General features: G+C 44.0%; 1 protein-coding gene across 1 annotated transcript in view; it reads left to right on the forward strand.

Moving 5' to 3' along the window:
* Positions 1-25,097, forward strand: part of Dclk1 (doublecortin like kinase 1) — a 302,407-nt gene that overhangs the window by 118,314 nt on the left and 158,996 nt on the right. Inside the window, 1 exon segment of the mRNA XM_037206606.1 lies at positions 21,859-21,958. Within this exon segment, the coding sequence (XP_037062501.1) occupies positions 21,859-21,958 (100 nt within the window).

The following is a 25,097-nucleotide window of genomic DNA, read 5'->3' on the forward strand; positions in this document are numbered from 1 at the left end:
AATTAGGCATAATCATCGCCCCTAGAGGAGAGATTGAATGGTTTGGGGAACTTGAACGTGTGAAAGAGCCCTTTGGTTCTGTTTATTAGAGTTTACACTCGAACAGTTACTCAGATCATTCAAATACCTGAACGATTTTGAAGTGAACGTATGTATGACAGGGTCAATTTTTACTTTTTATGGGTCCCTGATGGCAAGATGGAAATACTGGCTGAAATGTAACAAAGCAGTGAGCTGCCAAGATTATAGGAGAGGGGAGGAAAGAGAGGGAGAGAGAATAGGAATGGTTAGAGGGATCCAGTGTGGGTTGACCCTCAGGAGCGTCCAACTAGTTATGTCAGAAGAGGTGGCGTGGTGTGTGCTGGTCTCTTCGTAATCGAAGGTTCAGCCACCCCAGCTGACCAGTATCAGTTGTCCCAGCAAAGCCAAGGTTTCACTTTAACGGTTCTGATTCAACACACCAGACGGTCCTGATGCGACTTCGGTGGACTCTCAGTCCCCCCTCTGAAATGTCACCAGCCAGGCCTCCTGCCCCCGCACTTGCTCTCACATTATTATCTTCCAAGCTCCCACAGAGCAGCCCACCGAGCTCCAAACACTCAGGGGCTTTTCCAGGCCAAATTTGCAGTGGCACCACACTCCTCCCCAAGACACGTGACCTGGTTCCAAATCCTGTCTTAGTTAGGGTTTCTAGTGCCGCGATAAAAACACCAGGACCAAAAACCTCTTGGGGAGGAAAGGGTTTATTTCACCTTACAGCTTGTAGTTAGATCATCACCCAGGGAAGTCAGGACTGGAAGTCAAGCGGCGACATGGAGGAACACTTCTTACAGGCTTATGGCTTCCTCATCCTGCCTTCTTATGTACCCCAGAACCACCTGCCCAGGGGTGGCACTGCCCGCAATGGGCTGGGCTCTCCTATGTCAAGCTGAATTAAGAAAATGCCTCAAAGGCTTGCCCACAGGTTAGTCTGGTGGAGGCATTTTCTCAGTTGAGGTTCCCTCTTCCCAAATGACTCTAGCTTCTGTCGAGTTGATGTAAAACTATCCAGCACGGTGTGGCTTACTAACTGTTCTTGCTACTGTTGAACTTTCTGTGTGTGGGTAGTGGTGGCTCCATGAACAGGGCCTTCTTGTGTACTTTGGCAGAACAATGGATAAACTGAAATTCTCAAAAAGTAAATATTTTAACTGTGGAAATGCAGTTTACAATAATGTGAGTGAAATTTGAGAGAGAGCCTGCTGGCATTAAACAGAATGAAAGCCATGTGCACACAGTGCCAAAATCCTAGATGCTCCTGTTAATTCAGTTAGCTGTCAGCCAAACAATCGATGGAGCTATCCTTTATATCAACTGGTTACACACATCCAGGTATCCAGGTATCTGTGCATGCCAGCCTGGTTTGTGTCACACAGAACGGAGCCTTACTGGGATAGACGGGAATATCCCTTCAGCTCTGGAAGATTGCTCTATGTAAACCTAGTTAGCATCATGATTGGCATGTTCCTGAAGAACCTGGGCTATGTTTAGAGCATAGGTGGAGAAAGGTCCCCAGAGCATGACTCCAGAGTGGCATCCTTGAGGATGTGAGAGGAACTACTTGTAGGTTTTATGTCAAAGCAACTTACATTTTTATACAAGTAGGAGCTGGCAAATTTCTTCCAATAACAGTTCAGGTAGAAAATATTTCAGGCTAAAAATATACACAGTCGCTGTTGTAACTCCAGTGGACCCGGGGTATCCATGAATTCCACATCTGCAGATTCAGACGAGCTCAGATGGAAAACATGTAGAAAACGGCACTGTATCTGGAGTGACAAGTGTAAGCACTTCATTAAACAATATGCTGTAACAATAGTTCACACACATTTACACTCTTCCTGTATTGTGAGATGCCATAATGCACACAGAAGGATGTGTGAAGATTACAGGCAAGCACTGCACCATTTTGTATGAGGGACTGGAATCTCTGCCGATGATGCTCTCTGGGGCTGAGCTGGGAGGCGACTGAGGGATAACTATTCTGAAGCTTATCTGAACGGGGTGTAATGCATACCCATAAATGAATGATGGGCTGTGCTCCAATGGTTTTTGTTCATGGACATTGAAATTTGAATGTCCCGCCATTAAAAAACAAACCCTTATACTTAACTCATACAGTAGTCTGTGTGCGTGTGCGTGTGTGTGCATATACATAATTCTGGGAATGGAATGGGTTCATATTCCTGGGGCTTGAGAGGTAAGTGGTTAAGAGCCACTGTCTATTCTTCCAGCGGACCTGGGTTCAATTCCCAGCACTCACATGGCAGCTCAAACCCATCTGTAACTCTAGTCCTAAAAGCACCTCCCTCTCTGACCTCCTTGAGTACCAACCATGCACAGAAATACATACAGCTGATTTGAGGACCTCACCAAGGCAGAGACTCAGGTAGAAGTGAGCCTGCCTAAAAGGGGGGCACAGTGGAAATGTGGATGCCTAGGCACTGACTATGATTTCTGGAATCATGGGTTTGTGTGATTTGCATGTGATTTGCATGTTCATCTCTTCTTTTTATAAAATGTTTGCTTCTGGAGTTTTTATAGTTTCATTGCTAATGATTTCCCTCCTTTTTTTTCTGCCTCAAACCCCAAAATTCTGGGAACCTGGCACTTCCTAGCATATTCCTTTTCAATGCATTTAATTCTGTGATTATTTTAGACACCCACTTATCTTCTAAATTTAATTCATTTCTGCAGAGAAGCTAAGCTAAGCTATAATAATTCTTGATTATTCTCAATTATTATAATTTAATGCAAAAGGATTTTACTGCATCTTAAAGAATTTTTATCATGAAAAGATGATCTTCCCAACATTTAATTTTAAAATACAGTAAATTTTAACCACTAATTTTTGGTGCTGAAAGTATCTTTTCACCAAAAAAAAACCCATGTCTTTCTAAATTGTTGTAATACTGTGGTAAGAAGTTAGCTATTTCATGATTCTAGAAACACCTAGAGCATTGAAGTTCCATGTTATTAATTAGGGTGTGCCAAGAGTTTGATGGAAAGCTTTAACCTCATAGCATGAAGTGAATTCTTGGGAATCTCAGTCTTCAAAGTCCAGGAACATAGTTAAGTCATGGTGCCTGATAGACTCCTTCCTTCCCAGAAGGCTCAAGGAGAATGGTAACATCTTGTAGCATCCATTATCTTCTCTGTGTCCCCTCTGATTAACTCCAAATCTCCATAGCAACCTCACTAAGCTTCCATCAGTATCCATGTGTGGTGAGCTAATAAGAAGCCCTTGCCTCCTAGTCTGCCTTTGCACATGTCCTGTGTAAACTGAAAGAAAAGCATTCTCCATTCCAGGCAACCCTCACATCAGAGGAGATGGAACTGGGGTTCAGACACTCTGGGAACACCACACTGATCCAAAAACACCAAATGAGAGCCTGGTGGTGGTGGTGGTGGTGGTTGGTGGTGCACACCTTTAATCCCAGCACTTGGGAGGCAGAGGCAGGAGGATCTCTGTGAGTTCGAGGCCAGCCTAGTCTACAGAGCAAGATCCAGGACAGCCAGTACTGTTACACAGAGAAACAAACAAACAAAAAAAATCCTACAAATCAGAGTTTTCTTTTTTCTTAAGGTGTGTGTGTGTGTGTGTGTGTGTGTGTGTGTGTGTGTGTGTGTGTGTGTTGAGTTTATGTGCACCACATGCATGCAAGAATCTGAAGAGGCCAGAAGAGGGCGTCAGATCCTCTGGAACTGGAGCTACGGGTGGGTGCTGGGAACCCAATCAAGGTCCTCTGCAAAAGCAGTAAACACTCAGCCTCTGAGCCATCTTTCCAGTCCCAAGGAGTTGTCTCATAAAGGCTTCTTTCTCTCATTCACTATTCTGCTTATATAATGGGAAACTGCTAACAAGGAACAAAGCAGAGAAAATAAAGGGGAAAAGGAGTATGTACAAGCAAGCCTTACCTAAGCAAGGTATGGCTTATGTGACATACACACACAGATGCTGACAGTGCCCTCAAGTCTGCAAAGCACAGACAGTGTCTTGGCAGAATGTTTTGGTTTTAGGGAGTGTCTCTAAAATTCTCTAGAACATAAGACCAATGGAAATGTGAAGCCACTGACAGGAGGTTCCAAGAACATCCAGATTCCAGCTGATTAACTCAATGGACTTTGAATACTTCTGCCTATCATTTTAGTCAAAGCGAGATAAGTGCGTTTTGAAGGAAACTCATCTTTCTATAATTTGTGTGCACCAGACGCACACCTCTGCTGGTTTTCTAGAACCACTGTAACAAAGTGCCATGAGCTGGGCATATTAAACAGCAGGAATTTATTACCTCATTTCTGGAAGCCCCAAATCGAAGATCAAGGTCAGATTGAGCAGGAGCTGGTACCTCGTGGAGGGTGCAAGGCACAGGCCTATCCTTTGTTCCTGGTGCTCACTGGCAGCTGCTGGTGTCTCTTGGCTTATGGAAGCTATTGTCCCACTTTGCTTTCATTCTGTCTCTGTCTGTCTATGAATTTCCCCATCTTTTATGGTTCCAGTCCTCCTGGATGAGGGCCACACCCAACTCCAGAATCAATCGAAGTTTAACTGCATCAGTAGTGACGCTGTTTCCAAACAGGGCCTGATTCTTCTCAATTCAACCTTGAGCAAAACTGTTCACCGAGATATTCCAAACAATGAGACAGCTGTTCAGTTACCTGTAAAAGTTCGCACAAAGCTGTTTATTGGCTTCAAAACATGTTGCCAACATGTTTGGACACTGAACGCAGTATGACACTAGAGTGAAATGGGAGAGAAGCACATGGCTCTCTCTTTAAAAATCAAGTCATGGTGATTTTACTTCAATGCATTTATAGCCATTAGTCTTTGCGTGGGCTTCTTAACCTATCAGATTGATTAAGACTCAGCATTAGAATCAGGCTTCACACTTGTGAATGACACATGGAAGTTGATCCGTGGACCAACAAGAGAGCCCCTCAATTTCAAGTTCTGTGCTGAATGGTTCTGCCTCTTTTGCAGTTTCAAAGCTCCAAATTGCAGCTAAGTCAAGGCGCTTCATGCCTGGATCTCATTTCATCTGCCTTCAAGGAGGTTATGATTGGCATGGACAAATGTATTAGCCTAGAGGGTCTGCTCAGTCGCCTGCCTGTCAGACACTTGAAAAGGATATGATTTTCGGGGAACGTACAGGGAGAGCATCTATCAGTGTAGTTACTGCAACTGTGTTCTCTGTGTGCGAAGGGAAAGGACATAAGTAATAGGGCGAGGGGATGCTGTTTTTCATGTGTTGATTGCAGTTCCTGTTCCTTGCAGTCGTCTGAAGTCTGAAAGCTCTTAGAATGATCTTCACTGTAAAAACAATTCAGGAAAAGGACAAACCAGATGCTTGCAGGTTTATCCCACCCTCTTGTCAATGACCCTTGACCCTCTGAGAATGACCTTGGCAGTCTGGGCTTCCCCAGCAGTAACTTAAGGACTGTTGTTTGCCTCTCCCTGCAAATCTGCATCATGTCTACATACCTGTGAATTATCAAATTCTGAATTCTTTCTGTCGCCCTGGGAGGGTAGTACTAGATTGTCTACCTGCGTCCTGTAAAGAAATGGGGGCTTCTCAGTACTGAGTAGCTGGCCCACTGCACCCATTAATGGAGCTGAACCCAAAATTTCCAGATTCCAGAGTCCATACTCAGACCCACTGATGTAAGCTGTCCTGTGTTGATACTTTATTGATTGCAAATCAGAACGTACACATAGACAAACACAGGCATGCCTTCATCCAGACATGGAGAGCATTTCCCTCTGCAAGGTGATTGCTCCTTATAAAAACAGACTGGGCCCATGGGGACATGCATAGCCTCTCCTGGCACTTACAGAGACCATCAGTGATACAGGACTCTTCTGTGGAAGGAAATAACCATTTCAACTTACTCCTGACATCCAAGAAACCCAATAAATAAGAACCAACCATTAGAAACTGTGGACAGGTGGTTTCTTATCCCCTCACCTGATGCCTCAGGCCCAGAGGCTGCCTTCCCAAGCCACTGCTTTTTCTGTACCTCACTTCTGTCAGCTGGAACTAATGTTGCTAATGGCTTTCGATGAGAGTCTGCTGGTTTTCCACATTTGAGCAGAGAAGATGGCCATGAGGAAAATGACTGCGTATGAGTTGGTTTTTATGTTTAATGACAGACTTTTCACTATAAAGACAAAGCCCGGAGCTTTGAGACCATGGCTGATCCCTGCAGCCAGAGTGCATTGGGGGGTCTGCATTATGGTGCATTATGGTGAAGGCTATCTTTGTCGTTTTATCTCTATTGAGCTGGTGATGTTTGTGCTGACATTTTATGGCATGGATTCTCTAGGGAGGAGGGAATGATGGGAAAATCTAGGGGAAGGAAGAAAAGACACAAAAGACAGTTACAGTTTACAGATTGACACTTTTGCCAGGACCCCAACATAAGCTTTTGTAACTATACATACCACACACTTACGTACATATACGCACATGATACTTACCATATTGGTTTTTTTAATGAGCAATCACCATTGAGTATGGAGTCCTCCCCCCAAGATTGAACTGCCTGCCCTCTCTAGGTCATGGGAGTGTTTTATTTAGAGTGTGTAGTCATGTGCATGAAAATATATGTGTTTCCAATTTTTAAAACTCAGATTTCCACACCAGTGGGGTGGTTCAGTTGAAGTGCCTGCCTTCAAGTCCAAAGAGCTGAGTTTGATCCCAAGGACCCACAGGGTAGAGGGAGAGAACAGACTCCTGCAAGTTGTCTCCTGGCTGTCACAAAAGCATCAATGGTACATGAACACACAGGCTCATGCACATACACACACACACACACACACACACACACACACACACACACACACACTGCAACTAATAAAGCTGAGAGATGTTCAAATAAAAGAAGACCTGGTTTTGCTTTTCTTTAGAAAATAATTCATCTGAGCTGGTTTGTTGCATGAGAGTATTGACTTAGCTGGGCAAAGAGTGTTGCCGCTTGGTGCAGCCCCATCAATTTCCTATCTGGGTTAATGGCCATTGATCGGCTCATTTGCTGTGTTTTATTAGGCCTGGCCCTCTTTCCTGTGTGTGTCACCTGCCAGGCTTCTGCAGGCAGGAAGCTCCTCTCCTCCAGCTCACACTGTGAGGACATGGCAGCCAGCCCTGTTAGTCGCGCGGTGCTGAGGTTTAGAACTCTACAAACTCCCACCTACACAGAACAGGATAAAGACGAAAGCAGTAATGACTTGCAATGTTTTAGCTCCCATCTCTTCTTTTGTATGAGTGTGCATGTATGTGTCCATGCATGCATGTGGGGGCCAGAGGACAAGGTCAGCTGTTGGTCCTCAGGAACCTTCTGTCTTGTGTCTGACACGGGGTCTTTCATTGGTCTGGGATTCACCACTACACTAGGCTGCTAGGCCAGTGAGTCCCAGGGATCCGCATGCCTTTGCTCTCCCAGTTCTGGGATTACAAACACACATCACTGTGGCCAGCTTTTCACAGGACTCCAGGGATCAAACACAGATGCTTCTGCAGCCAGCCCTTCGCTGCTGGGCCATCTCCCCACACCTATCATTTTTGAAGGTCATTGAGGAAGGATAGCTCCAAGCTTGTGTTCAGAACTACATACTAGATTAGCGTTTACTTATGAATCATGTCTTGAAGCCAATCCTTCATTCTGAGCTATTCGTGCTTTTTAAAATCTGCCTGTAGCCATCTCTTTTTCTCACCTTTGCATCAGCTCTGTTTAGATGCAAATGTAATCACGCAAAATGGAATTATTATTCAAACAGGTCCAGAGAATGTTTCCATTTGTAGTCTTAAAAGGGGATTATCGGCTCTTGAATATCTTTTGGGACAAAAAATATTTTTCAATAATATTTTCAAAGTCATGTATATATGTATATATCTACCAGCTACAAATGAGCATGGACACAAACTATAATTTATTCCTAATAGCATTTTAGCTTCACTTTGTGCTGATTCCAACTGGGATGATTATTATCAGTTAAAAACTAATAAGCACCCAGTGAGCAGAACAGTAGCTAACTGCCACACAGAACACACGAGACAAAAGACCATGCTCTCGCAGCACTAAACAAACACAAAAATGCACTTCAAATTTTTATGAGGGCGCTCATTGTAATTGAGGATGGTGATTATTGTGGTAATTATCGTGGGAGGGTGGTAGTGATTGATGATGGCAATAGGGATGATGGCAGGAGAGGTGGTTATCATACCAGAGGAGGGAATTGTGGAGGTGATAGGAGAGGGAATGGTGGTAGAGATGATGAGGGTATCTACAGTAGAGTCAATGGTGACAGGAGTAGTGGCTATGATGGTGAGGGTAGTGGTGCCTGTAATGATGATGGTGGTGATAGTGGTGGTGTTGGCTACATGGTGGTGATGATGGTAGTGGTGGGTATGGTTGTGGTGCTGATGGTGATGGTGGTAGCTAAGATGGTGGTGGTGGTGGTGGTGGTGGTGGTGATGGTAGTGGTGACAATGGCTTTGATGGTGGTGGCCACTATAATAGTAATGGTGGTACTAGCAATGATTGTGGTGGTGATGATGGTAGTGATGACTATGATAGTAGTGATGATTGGCATGGGGATGATGATGGAGATGGTGGTGGTGATGGAGATGGGATGATGATAGAGATGGGGATGATGATAGAGATGGTGGTGGTGGGGATAGTGGTAGGGCTTCTAGTAGTGTTGTTGATCATGCGACAGTGAAGCTGATGTTGGTGGTGATGGTGTTGCTAACAATCTTTTTGGAAATGTCAACTCTATGGAATAATTGTCCTTGAAAATCATCACTTGAGAAAACTAATTTGAATTGCATAAAATATCTTTTTTAGTGTCAAGCTATATCTACAAACCAGTAAATCAGAAATAGATATAGACACATTTAAAGCAACCAACTCCATACTTTAATGTCAAGCAACATTTATAAATATTCCTGGCAGGCACAGACATCTGTGGTTTGGAGGGTTATTATTATATGAGACTTCAGACAATAAACCAGGGCACAAACACATACAAGTAAAAGTAGTTATGTTTTTTAATCCTTCACATATATACCAATACTTTGGATTATGATTTTCTTGCAAAGCTTTCTCAGAATCTGATTTTATCTAAGGGTATTTACTGGTAACCTAAATGGCCTGTCTTCTCAACCACACGAAGACAAAAGATAGTAGACTTACCAGTCTCACTTGGCTATCCAGTGAGATGCCTACCAACCAGGGCACCTTAGTGAAACGGTGTCTCAAGATAAACAAAAATTAGAAGAGGTCTTGGAAGATATCTCCATGGAAGAGCACTTGCCTAACATACCCAAGGCCCTAGAAAGAAGGGGAGAGGCAGAAGAAGAGAGGAAGTGGGGAGAGGGGGGAAGTTACACACACACACACACACACACACACACACACACACACGGCACTTGAAGCAGGATCACGGATGTCAGGCCAGCCTGGGCAACAAAGCAAGATCCTGTGTCAGCAATTTAGGCCGAGAGACAGAATGCGTTATTTGAAATATTTTAACTCTGATCAACTCTACCTGAGGGTGCTGCCACACAGATTCTGAGGTGGGCCTTTGTGCTCTGGGTTTGACATCTGACCTTTGTGTCTTTACTTGCATGACAAGACCTCTAACGAACACTTTTTAACAGCTGATTGGTGACTCCTTCCTGGGTTGTAAGTCCCTTTAGCCCAAGCCCGTGTGATTAATGGAGCTTTCCAAGCTCCTTATAAACTTGTTAGGGTTATTTCAGAACATTAGCTCTTTGTCCTCATCGTCCTTTTACAAATGACAACCTCACACCCACAGGATCATAAAACAAGCATTTCTACAAGAATAGACTTTAGAAAATCTCTTCTAAGGTGGGGCTATTTTTAAATTAGAGCTCAAACACAGCTTGGATGGAATCCAGGCCAGAGGAGTCTTTTTGTATGATTTTGTGTGACTCTAAAGAGACATGTGCCTGATTCAAAGCCAAGCCACTATCTCCGATGTGTGTGTGCGCTGATCATTTGAGAGATGCTCTCAGCATGGGTTTAATCTTTTCTAACCCTGACTGAACAATCTGATTGAATTCAGCTCCTGGGTGTGGCTACCATTCTTCTTGGACACCAACTCTACATAATTAATAGGAGTTCTGATCAATGATTGCTTACACCTGCCCCCAAAAGATGACTGTGAAATGGTTTCCACCTTACTGGTCCATGAGTGAAGTCTTTAGTGGACTAGTGTCTAGTGGTTAGTATAAGCGACTCTAACAATATGGCAGACGGCACTAAAGAAGTAGAAGAAACCAAACCCAGGAACAAGATTGATGTGCTGTTACTTGGTAAGAGACAAAGACTGGAAAGTTTTGAAATAAACCCTAGTTTCCGTAGTTCTCATTCCCAGCTATTCCTAGGCTACTAATGCTGTTATTTTCTTTTTTTAAATTTTTTTCCATTTTTATTTGTTTATTTTTTCTATTATCAGCTTGATACAGTATAAATTCTTTTTCCCCTTTTCTATTTTAATAAAAAGAAAAAAGTTATAACTAATATGAAAAAAAACTATATACTACATATACAAGCAATAAATACCTAAGCAATGTCTATTCCATTTGTATTTGACAAATTCAGAGAAAATAATTCCATTGTCTATCCTATTTTGGTAAGTTCAAAATGTACTTGGTTCACTTTGTATCCTAACTTTTATTACTAACAGAACTATCTTATAACATCTTTCAAATTTATACACTTACACCTCTTTAGTGAGTTTCTTTTCTGAAATTCTTGACAAAGAAAACTATAACTATAACTATCTAATCCAAATGCCCCAGAATAATGCTCAATACAGATTTCTAGCCAACGTGCCTTCCTGCTGCCGTCACCACTAACAGTAAATATGGTCGTACTCTGGGTTCTCTGAGAGCCAGGCATGGTGTCTGTCTCATTGACTCCCCCGAGAATAGGATTGGTAGTTCCATTAAACACAAGGAAACTGGGCAGGCGAGATGCTTCAGCTGGTAAAATCTCCCACCAGTCCAGCCTGTTGCTCTGAGTTCTAGCCCAGGATCCCACAGTGAAAGAGGAGAACCAGCTCCCGGAAGTTGTCCTTTGATTCCCCCCCCCCCCCCCCCGCCCCCCGGAATGCACACAAAAACACAACTACACAATAACAGAATTTTACAGCTAAATTTAATAAGGGAGGAACCAGGTTTGGAGGTATTGGATAGCTGCCCAAGATCATCCGTTCGGGTCAGAGCCCAGTACTTGCTGCTGGAGGTCACCTTGCACAGGACTTTAGCTTGGGGAACTGATAAATTGAAATCCTAACCTTTGCTCTCAACTGAAGCAATAGATGCAGGATGAAAGACCTTTGGGAGTGCTCATGACTAGATCAGGGTCCTTATACAGGGTCCTAGAGAAGATGCTAGAACCTTCCATCAGGTGAGGCTAATGTGAGAAGATATGGTCTATAAGGAAGGGGGGCTCATTAGACCCCCTAGTCAGCTTATACTTTGGTCTTAAACTTCAAACTCCAGAACTGGGAGAAACAACTTTTCGGGATTTATAAGCCACCTTGTCAACGGTACTCTGTTATGGTAACCTGCGCAGACCAGGTCACACATGTGACAAGGAGACATGTCAGTGCAGATTCCCCTGGAGTCATGATGCGACTGCAACCTAATAATCACATTCAAACTTGAAAATATTTTAAGCCCCTAGTACTGCATATCTAATAAACTAGCATACCCCACACCACAGCTTAGTCTGGCCAGCTTGTCTGCTCAGAACACTTACTCTACCCTACCTTTGAGAAAAGCCATTTAATGAACACAAAGCCTGTGTTATCATAAAGTGTTCAGTACTTCCTATAACTTAGCGAAAACTCTATTAAAAGTTAAAAACAAGGGTCCCATGGGTCTCCACCATTATCTTGCCTGCAGTTAGTGTATGCTAAGGCCGTTTCTGCGTGGATACATAATAGCCTCACACTACTGTAAAGTCAGAAAATTAAAATTATCAATAAAGTCACTGTAAATAGCACCCTCGGTTATTAAAAGACAGATTTAAATGACAAGGGACCAGTCATTTGGCATCAGCCCGTGAAAGGCTGATTTTTACATAAAGGCTTTGTGCTTGGTCAGATTGCATTTTAGCAGCTGATGTCTGTGGAAAGAGAGCACCTGAGGACATGCCCAGTGAATGAGTGAATGTACTTTCAATTCCACAATCCTTTTTCTTCCTTGAACCAACACAACAGAATTCTGCCGTGTCAAAGAAGAGTGAGCGTGGGGAGGTTGCCCAGTGGGTAAGAACACTTGCTTTGCAAGTGTGGGGACCTTGTTAGAACCCCCAGCACCCCCATAAAAGACTAGACATGGCTCCGTGTGTGCCTGTAACCCTAGTGCCATGGCATGTAGACAAGAGGATCGCCAGGGCTTGCTGGCCACCACCCTAGGTTCAGGGAGAGACTGTCTCAAGCAAACGGGGCAGGGAGTGGTAGAGCGTGACATCCTTCTTTGACCTCTGCACTCATACACATAAGCACATGTACAAATAGTCATATGTAATCCCAACACAGACACACAGACACACAGACACACAGAGAGAGAGAGAGAGAGAGAGAGAGAGAGAGAGAGAGAGAGAGAGAGAGAGAGAGAGAGAGAGAGACTACTCTCTACCTTACTTTCTGAGACAGAGTCTTTTGTAGAACCTGGAGCTCACGGATTCAGCTAAGTGGACCGGTCAATGAGCTTCAGGGATCTGCCTCTGCCTCCTCCCCAGCTCTGGGATTGCAGCAGCATGCTGCCATGCTGACCTTGTGAGCAGCAGGGGCTGGAGGGATGGCTCAGCAAGTTAAGAGCACTTGCTCCTGCAGAGGACCTGGGTTCAATCCCCAATTCAATGTCAGGAACTCAGAACTGCCTCCGCTCCAGAGAATCCAACACCCTCTTTTGGCATCAGCACTGGAAGCATGTACACATACACACAGACGCATCAATAAAATAAAAGTAAGTCTTCAAAACGTGAGCAACAGAGCTCTTATGCCTACTGTCTCTAACTGGTATCGGGAAGAGTGAGAAATTACCCATAAATATTTGAAAAGAAAATTAAAGGATTATACAATAATCAATGAACTCAGTAATTGGACTGAATTTTTTAGCTTTCATTTTTATACTGGTTTGTGTTTGTTTTTGTTTTTTACAATGATCTCTCATTCTCTGCTTCGGGCGACGTCTGGGAGCTATCCTCCACTTGGTGTGTAGAGGGCGCTCTTGTAAAGAAAATGTCCTTGCTAAGGGCCCTGATAAGAATCTAGGCCAGCTTCCTGCTGTCTTTGTTGCCATGGAGACCACACTCCAGTGAAGGGCAATGGATTCCGTGGTCTCGATTTGGAAATGTGTAACCAGCAGATGCCTTTACTGCCTTTGTTTCAATCTTTGCCCTCGCAGAGCAACTCAAGCCGGAAGCTGAGCTGAGGAAGTCCATGTTTGTCTGCTGGGTTTTGTTTCCTCTGTACACATCTGTCTCCCTAGAGGAGTGAGCTGGCTTGATGAGTCAATGGAGAAGATGTGAATTCATAGCTAGAAAAAGAATAAGCTTTCCTCCAGCCGAGGAAATAATTCAAATTCTTTTAAAGAAAAAACAATGTTTTTATTAGATGCTTAGACTATTATTATATGTGATAACTACTCACAGCAACCGTTTTATCAACCAAAATGTCTGAGACATACATGCCAGGGTATAGGTTTGTGTGGGTTTAAAAAGACATAGTTTGCTGCAGATTGGCTGTTAAGAGCCTGCATTTGAATTCTAATTGACCTGGATTCCATTGATCTTCTATTCCATCCTAGGCTGCCTTGTTCATCTACAGATTGGGATCCTCACCACCATAGAGTCATTTAGTGTTCCCAACACTGTGACAAACGCGTGGAATAATCGTGCTGGAAGGAGAAAGGCTGATTTGGGTTTTGTATGTAGGTGATTGCTTTAGGGTCTTTGACAAGGCTGAGTGTTGCTCATGGTGGGACTGAGGGAGAAGCAAAGCTGTGACCAGGAAAACAAAGAGAAGGGAGGAGCTGAGGGTACCCTGTGCATCAGTGATCCAAGGTCTGCCACCAGGGGGTTCTGTCTGTAGCAGCTGTACTAGCTCCCGATAACACCACGCTGGGAGGTTGTGCTGGCTGGTTTTATGTCAACTTAACATAAGCTATCGTCATTGCAGAAGAAGGAACCTCAAATAAGAAATGTCTCCATCAGACAGGGCTGCAGGAACATTTGTAGGCCATTTTCTTAATTTGGTGGTTGATGTCAGAAGGCACAGTCAGTTGTGGTGGTGCCATCCTTAGGCTGGTGGTCCTGGGTTCTATAAGAAAGCAGTCTGAGCAAGCCATGGGAGCAAGCCAGTAAGCAGCACTCCTCCATGGCCTCTCCATCAGCTCCTGTCTCCAGGTCCTGCCCGGTGTGAGTTCCTGCCCTCACTGCTTTTGGTGATGAACCGTTACATGGAAGTGTGGGTGAAATAAGCCCTTTCCTCCCCAAGTTGTTTTTTGTCAGGGTGTTTCATCACAGCAGCAGTGACCCTGACTAGGATGGAGGCAATTTCAACTCAAGCTGTAGCAGCTGTCCAGCCGTTGTCTATCTGTCTCCTTCACCGTGGGGAGGGCTGAATGTGGAGCTGGCGCTCAGGGCAGAACGCTTGCCTAATATGCAGGGGACTCTGGGTCAGCCCACAGCACGGCCCCAAAGAGCAGCAGGGGCGAAGGCTCTCGATGCTACAGCACACACACACAAATGTCTCCAACTTTTCTATCTCTGTCATTTAGTTCTCAGGTTCCACACATTGGAAGCAATGCGGAAACAGTTAAGAAAACTGAATTAGCTCCTCCGTGTTTCTTACAGCAATTGAGCTTAGAACTTTGATTTGCTTTCTGTTGCTATGACGAAACATTGACCAAAGCCAATGTGGAGAGAAAAGCGCTTGTTTGATCTTACAACTCCTCGCTCCCCTCCATCCCTAAGGGAAGCTGAGGCAGAAGCTCCAGGCAGGCACTGAAGCAGAGACTGTGGAGGAAGGCTGTTTACTAGCTAGCTCAGCCTCTGTGGTTGCTCAGCCTACTTTCTTATACCCCCAGGACCACCTGTCCAGGGGTGGCAGCACCCAGACTGTGCTGAGCTCTCCCACATCAATTGTCAGTCAAGAAAAGGCGGCACAGAGCTACCTACCATCAGGCAGGCCAGTCTGATGGAGGTGTTTCCTCAGCTGAGGTTCCTCGTCCCCAGATGACTCTTAACTTGTGCCAGGTGACAAAATCTAACCCGGAAAGCAGATTTCCTGATCCCTGCTCAGAAGCTCTTGTCTGCACACTCAAGTGGGTTTTGTCAGCCCATGCGACAATTCTAAGCACCTGTGGGTTTTGAGATGTTCTAGCTCCAGTACTGTCCTAAGCACCATCCAAGGAAAGTCATACAATGAACGGGGAACTTCCTTTGAAGTTAAGTTTCCATAGAATAACCAAAGTACTAGGTAAGAACCAAATATCCATGGATAGGACTTGAGCAGTGTACCAGAAACAGCTCGCTTCCTTTCTACCTCCATGCAATGTACATAGAATTTTATTTCTAATATGGGCATTCCAACTGGGATACTTTTTCAAAAGAATACAAATCTATGGTCTCCACAAGTCAAAGAGCTGGTGACAGACAGACAGCCCCCTGAGCTTCTGAGCCGAGACAATGATTCACACAACTCTCATTGCGGTCCCAGATGAGAGCAGCCTTTGAAATGATTCTCTAGAGGTGCAAGCAGAGGGAGTCAAAGGGAAGCCAGAGACATGGACCACATGCCGCCTTCGTGTTTGTAACTGCTTTGCACCAATCCCATGGCTCAAATCTAGAGCATGCTTTTCATCAAAATAGTAATCCTAAAAAGGCAACATGGTGGAGACAGAGACCAGTGGATCTCTAAGAGCTGGAGGCCAGCCTGGTCTACGTAGTAAGACCCTATTTCAAAACAAAATGAAATGAAATGACAGTCCTGACAGAATCTTTGTCCCCATAGCAATAAGGTACATCCACTTGTTACATTGTGCTCAGATCAACTTAGAAAAGAAGCCTGTGGGTGTGGTATCTAGAAGTATGTAACCATGTTGGGTTCTGATTTAAAAATTATTCATTTGAAGTAGGTTTATATTTGGTTCATACTTATTTTTAAAGATAAAGACAATACTCTTGGCTCAAAAAATGGCTAAAGCTTATTGAGAATTTGTTTCCTATTTGTGGTCTTAAGACATCAAATCCTTAAGAAGATTAATGTGATAAACTGAGGCACAAAGGGGTTCAGAGCTAAGTGGCAGAGTGGGGTTCAGTCATGACCCAGGTGGCCAGCAGTGCTGTGCTCTTGGAGAATGTGCTCCAGAGCAGGCACAGATGTAGGACCAAAGAGGGCACCACCCAGGAGAGACACTGTTCTGCTCTGACCGGATTTTACATCTTTATAAACAAGACTAATTTCAGGACAACTGAGAGAGGGTAGAGTAATCCAGACACAGCACCTCAGACCTTTGGCAAAAATCACTGGAAGATCGTGTGTGTTACTTTTGGTGAGTTATTGATTCACAACAAATGCCGTGTTGGGAGTTGTAAGGATTGTTGAGTCTATGAACTTATAGACTGAAAAAGAAGAGAGAAGAGATGAGGACATGTATTCTTGAGGCTATCAAATAAATGGTCAATAAACATTTATTAAATGATGACAACAGCTTCAGAACAAGGGTGTGCCCCTTTGGATTGGAGGGGATGGGGAAGGTAAGGCTTGAACCTTCAAACGAGCCTTAGACCATAGAAGGGACTTAGACCAAGTCTACATGAGGGTGGATTCAATAGGGGCATCTTTATGGAAAAGAAAGATCACATGTAGGAAAGAATAAGCCCCTTTTCAGAAAATAAAATCAATGGAAACACATTCATTTTAGAACATAAACTGTCCATCCACCCAGTCATCCAACCATCTAACAATGTTTATTACTCATCAGACACTGGGTCACAACTGGAGAGCCTGGTAGGTGGATTTGGAACAGATGTGAAGGCATCTGTATTGCCAGCTTTGAAAGACAGACTTTTGGTTGATGATGATAAGCCATGGTTTCTTAGCTACAGAAAGAGAATTTGATATTTTACTATGGAATTGCAGACTGACAAATGAAACAGGATGGATTGCCGAGAAATGATCAAGCAATCAGACTTCTACAAGGACCTTCCACCAAGGTCCCTGGAGGAGGTCCCTGGGCTCTGGGCAGACAGGATGATGGCAGCCATGGGGAGGAGGGCTGCGGCTGCCTGGGATTTGGAGATGTTGCAGGAAATCAACCCACAGCCAGAAGAATGGGGAAGGAGAGACACTGGCAATCTCAGCTCTTGGAGATCTGGTGTGGGTAAGAGGATATTGCCAGTGAAAGAGGAAGACTTGGACAGGAGTTCCTCACAATCTGAGTATGTCTCCTTCCTCAAACTTGTTACCTCTCTTACATCTGCCCCATCTTGATCCATGCTTCTGACCACAACTGAGCAGAGATTTTGGGGCAGATGGGGTCCATATTCATGGTCCCCTGTAGCGTGAAGCACGTTCTTCACCCTTAAATGTAACTTACATTTTAAAGCTGGAAATCAAGCTGAGTTTTGAGTACATTAAGTTTTAAAGTGATTCACACTTCGTTTTATCATGCAAAATTTGTTTTACATTTTTCTGCTTTCTATAACCCTTTGATGCCAGAATGCTCGGAAAAACCAAGGGAAATTCCCCCCACTGCATTTTCCAAAAGAAAATGGTGTATTTTAAACTCCCCCGTTACTCTTTTCTGTTGGGTGGACTACATTGCAGCAGCCTCTCAACCCAGGAGAGTGTGGTAACTGAAACACACCACTTTTTCCAGATCCACCTTCCTTTAAACCTGAATCTAAATCCATTTTGCCCTCAGCCACTTTGTCGTGGTGTCTCGTAAGGAATGGCTTTGTTTTTTAATGTCATCTATGGAGCTTACTGCCATTTCCCAGTGGGATGTTGCGAGCAAGAGAGGCGAAGCAGTGCTCAGCTGAAAACCTCCGAGTCTCACACAGTTCAACACTTTCATTAATTCCATTCGCTGAAGCTTGGGCGGTAAATGAGTACATAATACTTGACATTGGAATGACTTTTTCCCCATGTCTTTCCTGCTGCGTGATGACAGATAATTTCTTTAGCAATCACTGTGTTCTTTTCATATTCTTGGAATCGCGGTGTTGGAAGGAACATCAAAAGTTTGTCATGTTTCATCTCCCACTTGCCAACAGAATCATGCTGAAACCGTCCAAGATGGGTCATTTGTTGTCTGTTGTGTTCTTTGAGCCTCAAGCTTAGAGAACGGTCATCCACAGAATGCTGGAAACACACCCAGAACATGCTGTGTAGTCCTGCCCCGGTTATCTACCCACTTAGCAAAAACTGCATACACAGTTGTAGTCCCACCTGATATCCTCCTATAATGAATATGGCAGAATCTGTAGAAAGGAAGGAGTATTTCCTATATAAAACAACATTTTTGGTCTACAAGAAATTTTGTGTATGTGTATATGTGTACATTTTTGTGTACATTTGTGCATATATGTGCACATTATTGAGACCAGAGATTATTCCTAGGTACCGTTTCTCCTGGAGCACCCTCTATCACGTTTTCAAGCTTATCAGTTAGGTTCTACGTGCTCCTGCTTCCCCAACATTAGGATTATAAGTTCTACTATACCTTACCTTTTAAAACAAACAAATAAACAAACAAAAACCATGGGTTCTGGAGACTAAACTTGGGTCATTGTGTTTATACATCAAGCACATTCTAGACTGAACTATATCTCCCCAACCCCCAACCAGAGATTTTTTTTTTTTCTAAATCATGGTATTTGGCTTAGAACTTGACACACTGTAGGCCCATCATAAAAGTTTCAGAAAATAAACTAGTACTTAAATATTGCTAGCAAAGCATGGCCCCCTGAGAAGATGGTAGGTAATCAATAGTTCCCCCCTGCACATTCCTTGAGTTCTCTTTCAGTTGGTTTGCGTTATTTTGAGACTGCATCTCACCCTGTAGCCCAGGCTGGTCTCAAACACACAATCTTTTGCCTTAGCCTCCCAAGTGCTGGCATTGTAGGTGTGTGCCAACATGCCTAGCTTCTGAGATCTTTGACTTGTGGCTGTCCACACAGGTCCCAAGAGGGCCACGGAACACTGCATCCATGCTGCTGTGGAAGAGACAGTTCAGGAGTCAAGTTCAGGGATCTTGGTTTCCCCCTCTCCTCTTTGAACTTGGGTATACTTAGGTGCACTAAGATTATTTGGAGTTCAGAAATTCAGAAACTAAGGAACCTGTCCACACTGGATAAGCTCAAAGTGACATTTGGACATAGGACCCCTGATGGCACAAGTTCTATTCAGCACCTTCTTTTTAAGGACATGCTGCACTTTGGGGCTAGTGTTCAGTATTACTGAGGGAGAGCCCATGCCTAACTCATTTCTGTATGTTTGTGCCATGAGCTAGCTTACATCTACCTTGCATTCATTAAAAACTTCTGTATATTAAAGAGATATGTCTTGTGAATGGTTGGCTAGATGACATCAGGACCCATAGAGAAAGCTGGGATGTCGAGATAAACCAGACCAGCACTGGAATGAGAGAAAAAGAGTTGCGTGGAGGACATGTTGTGCCACCCAAAGGTTTCTTTGTAAAGAAAGTGGAAATTCGATTGTTCTAATACTAAGTTTGTGATGAAACCCTGGGGTCCCCCCCTCCTCTTAAATGATCCATACCCTCAAGCTTTAGATGGCAGAAAAGGCACTTAACAGCCATGAATACATCTGATTCATAATTAATGTTTATCATCAAACGGTTGGAGAAATGTCCTCTAAAAAATTTGCAGCCAGGCCGTCATTTAGAAACAAGACACCTTGAGAGACCCTCGGTAGCCCACATGCCGTTGTACTGGGGCTGCGGAGACTGTCCCATGCTCCCAACCCACAGCGCTGAGTCCCACAGCTTGTGTAATGTGACATGGTAGCACGACTAAAGACTGCCAAAGACGCAGAGCCCCAGAGGCACCCAGGGCTGACCTGCCAATGCGAGAGAAGCTGACAGGAACCTCAGGGCATTAGCATCTCACCCTCCACACGTGTTTTTCTTTGGTGCCCAAGCACCCAGAGGGAAATGCCATTCAAAAGGCTCATTTTGCCGAGCCCTGCCCTGGTGAGTTTTGTTGCCAACCAGACACACCTCGGGTGAGGGACTCCCAGTTGAAGAACTGCCTCCACCCGCTTGGCCTGTGGGCACGACTGTGGGACATTTTCTGGACTGATAACTGATAGAACAGGGCCCAGCCCACTGTGGGCAGTGCCATCCTTAGGGGGGCCTGGGCTATACAAGAAAGGTAAGCCAGCACGAGCCCGGGTGCCAGCGTGTATGCAGTGCCCCTCCACATCTCTTCCAGTTCCTGCTTCCAGGCTCTTGCCCTGCCTTCCCTTGATGAGCAACTAGAACCCGCAAGGCAAATACGGCCTTTCTTCCTCCACCTTGTTTTTGATCCGTGCTTCACAGCGATAGAGAAGTGAAGTAGAGTCACCCTACCATTCACCCACATGGTGAAAGGAAATTGGGAATGGATAGGATTCAGCAGCATTCCAGCCTTAGCGTAACCCATGTGATGAACAGAAAAATGTAGAAAAGCATCTTCAAGCTTGCAAATGAGTCATGCCGACCACAATTCACTGCAAAGTGACATTTACCTTCGAGTTCTCATGTGGGAATAGACTACATGGAGTCCTTTTATTTGTTTTTCCACACAGAATGTCACTGTGATATTCAGACTATCCTTGAAGTCAAGCTGGTGGTCCTCCTTCCTCAGCCTCCCCCATGCTTAGATGACAGACACATGCAACCGTGTCTGCTCTAAAATTTTCTTTCACCCGACAAGGAGAAGTTTCCAGGAAAAGGTCATGATGGTGCCAGGCTATAATCTCAACACTAGGGAAGCTGAGGCAGGAGGATGGACAGTCCAAGGTTAGCTCTAGGTATATTGTGAGACTCTGTGTCAAACAAACAAGGGCTAGAGACACAACTCAGTGGCGGAGTGTCAGTCTAATGGGCACAAGTTTGGGGCTTGATCCTCAGTATTGAAAAGTAATTGGGGGTAGGGTGCTGAGAGTTTTCGTGTTCCGTGTAACATGAGAGAAAGTCATCGAGTTTCTTTAGTGTCTGTATCTAAACCTCATCAAAAACTCCTTTTTCAAATCCTTCCTCTTATAAGGGTTTCAGTTTTATCTCAACTAGAGACGGAATGGGTCTACAGGTTATTTTAATATACTGTTTTTCTTAGTGATTGTTGTGAGTACACAATGCTACCAGTTATCAGCTAAAGCATGTCTGCTGTGAAAGCCATACGTTGGCTCTCCTTGCTGTTGGAACTTACATTCAGAAGCCAGGGGAGGGGGTGGGGGGGGGTAGGTCTCTGCTCCGAGTAGCTGAATCCCCGGTGTTATGGAAACAAAGAGCTCTTGCCTCGTAGCCTGTTGATGTATCCAGTCATAAATGTGACAGTTACCGGGGCTGGTCGCCTTCTCTGCCTTCCTGCAGACCTGAGACTAACTCGTTCCTTACTGATAACAGATGCTGGAGCCGAGCCTTTGAAACACCCCTGTTGATTCCATTAGAGGGAAATGGCTTTGTGCAGTGGTCTATGGGGGGGGGGGTGGTGTTGTGATTGCTGTTGTGTGGACCCCTGGCTGAGTACCATGCTTTTCTCTTATAGGTGATGTGCCTTCAGGACTTTTTTGGTGACGATGACATTTTTATTGCATGTGGACCAGAGAAGTTCCGTTACCAGGATGATTTCTTGCTAGATGAAAGTGGTAAGGAAAAAAAAAAGTTCAAAACCCGGGGAAATTTGAGGCAGCTTTCCAAAATGAACTGCACCAGGCCAAGATTATGTCAACTCCAAAGCCACCAAATCAGTTTCAGATCCTCTCCTGCCTTGTCTTTCCCATATCTTGAATTTCTTTGATTTTTTTAAATATAGAAAACAGATGAAATGATAATTGAAAAGGTTAATCCATTTGGAAGAATACGTTCCTAATGGCTAATTTATAGCCATTTAATAACTGAACTGATGCCTTACAGAGAACCACAGTGTGGATTTCTACACTTTTAATTATATATTTTCATAAAACAATTTATAGTGGATGGATTTGTAATCATAAAATTACAGAGTATGCTTCTAGACTTAGCTTTCATGTGGCTTCCTCTGATTCCTGAGAAAACGGTTTGGTACTCTCTCCCTGAAGTACATTGGAATTTATATGTCATTAACATCTGTGAACTGTCAGAATGGTAGTTTCCTTCCTTTAATGAACTAAATGTGACCCTTGGTGATTGATAAAGAGGGGAGTACTGATAAATGAGGAAATTAATGTAAAAGGCTATGATTTTCAGAATGATTTATTTTGGGTGGGGGGAGGTGGTCTCGGGAGCCATCTCAGAATCTTACAGTATCACAGGTAAAATAATCGCCCAGGACATCCGGCCTGGGAAATTTTCCTTCTAATTTAATTAGGGAACTATTACATAGTTACTGACCCTTCAAATTCTATCTAGTTAGAGACATTTTTGAGGTAATAAGTGAATGTATTGCTACATTGACAAAATGGGTGGACAGTCCTGAAGTGAGATAACAGCAAGCATTGTCCTGTCCTGGGCTCGCCCTGAAGCTCAGTTGTAGACTTATATTGGATCAGTGTAGTGATGGGCCACATACAGATTTTTTTTCAACGACAGATGACACATAGTGGAGCCTCGTGACAATACGGTGCTCAGGCACAGCACAGCCAGCCTTTCTACCTTATTAACTAGATTCTATGATGTTCCCACCACACTAGGTCACCCAAACATGCAGGTCACAAAACATACCCTCATCATTAAGCAGCACAGACATATCCATATATAATATCAATGATGCGCACTTAACGGTTGACTAACTCATGACTTCAGGAACGTAAGCAAAGAAAACTACCCTCCATCATGAAATCTTCAAGTGCTCAGTGGAAGTACAGAGAGATGACATGAATGTGCCCCACGACAAGATTTATTTTCATGCAAGGTCCTGACAGGAGGATTACTTTGGCATCTCTTTTCCTCCGAATAAGTTTTCTCTAAATACATTCCATCTTTATAATTGATACACACGTCCTCTTGGGGTAAGGATTTATGTAAATGTATCATTCACAAGATGTGCTCAGGGAGGAAGCGTCCCACCTTGTTTAAGGGAAGGACAAAGCAGCTTTGCCAGTGTGGAACAGCAAATGTTTCCAGCCAGGACGCAGAGCTGACAGCACAGGTCTTGAGAAGAATAAATGGCCTTGACTTTCAATTTAAAGAAAATAGCTGCTTTTGATAGAACGGTCTGGGACACCAGATGTGTTCTGGAAAGAAAGCCCACTTGCTGCGTTGATACTGAGAGCACGTCTGCCTTGCACAGGAGTACAGCTCACTTTCAAATGGGCAGAGCTGGCCACTGGTGTACGAGGCCTCCCTCCGTTCTCTTTATCTAGCCAGCCGGTTGATTTCAGGCCACTACTCCCACCTGGCCCATCCCAGGAAGCCACACAGCTGGCTGGTCCCCTGCTCCTGATGTGGTGAGATATGCTGTCAGCCTGGGAGCTTCAACCACCCACCACTACAGGCAGGTAGACTTTCTGTGAAAGTGCAACAGAAAACGGCCAGAAAAAAAAAAAAAAAAAAAAAAAAAAAAAAAAAAAAAAAAAAAAAAAAAAAAAAAACAACTGACCAATCTCTGAGCCCTCTGTTATCAAAAGACATCTGGGGGTGTAGCTCAGTGACAGGGCACTCCCATAGCTCCCCCCTCAGCTTTGTTAAAGACAAGTGGGGGCTGAAGAGATGGCTCAGCGGTTAGAAGACCTGGGTGCTTTTGCAGAGAACCTGGGTTTGACTCCCAGCAGCCACAGGGTGGCTCACAAGCATCTGTAACTTCAGTTCTGAGAGACCCAGTACCTTTTTCTGTCCCCCAGGGGCACCAGGGATATACGTGGTGTATAGACATACATGCAGGCAAAACACCCATGTATATAAAATAAAATAAAATTAAATTAAATTAAAAAGTATTTTAAAAGAAAACACAAGTGTATCTACACACTCACATGAGTGTATATAAACGCACACACATGCATGCACATACAGACACACACACACACACACACACACACACCTTCTAGCCAACTTTTGACACTTAACCCCTTGAGAGCGCTCTACAAACCATTTTGTTGAACTCCTCACTTTTTCTCCCGATAAATATGTTCTACTCAATTCTCAGTGTGCAATCCATTTACTGTGTAGCGTGCCCTCCTCCATTCTAGAAAAAAACACGTGGGCACAGGAGGTGGGGAAGGAGAGACGACTGAAGAAAAAAAAAATTCTAAATTGAGGTTTCACTTCCTTAGATGAACTTACCCAGAGACTAAATTCTCACGTTGTCAACTGCAATTCTCCTGGTGCTTGTACAGCATGTTCTGGGCTAATGTATTAAAATATGAATCTTTTTATAAATGCTAAGTGTGATTGAACCCAGCTCATCTCTACTTACTCAGTTGTATCCGAGCATCGATGCTGTATTTGGTCAGTTCCATGGTAAACTTCCTTAAAGGTGTGTGGGGACATCTTCAGAATTAATAATTTTCCTGGTGCAGAGCCACACTTGATTTAATGGTGTCAGGAAGTGGCCTTGTGCAACAAGGCAGTGCTTTAGAAACAAACCCAGCTACTGATGTGCTTGGAATTAGGAAGGACATGTTCCCAAGTGTCACCAGCCATCTCCCACAGACATTGCACAGGGGCTTTCCAACGGAGACTTCTGCTGTAGCAGATACATAGTTCCCGAGGCCACGTGGAAGCAGGCAGCATCAGTATCAGTAATGAAGAGCCATAAATTCTCCTTCCTATCTTCACGTGCTATGTGGGGTGCCTTCCTTGTTCTAATTC

The sequence above is a fragment of the Peromyscus leucopus genome, chromosome 6 (assembly GCF_004664715.2).
Source record: "Peromyscus leucopus breed LL Stock chromosome 6, UCI_PerLeu_2.1, whole genome shotgun sequence".
NCBI classification, from domain to species: Eukaryota; Metazoa; Chordata; class Mammalia; order Rodentia; family Cricetidae; genus Peromyscus; species Peromyscus leucopus.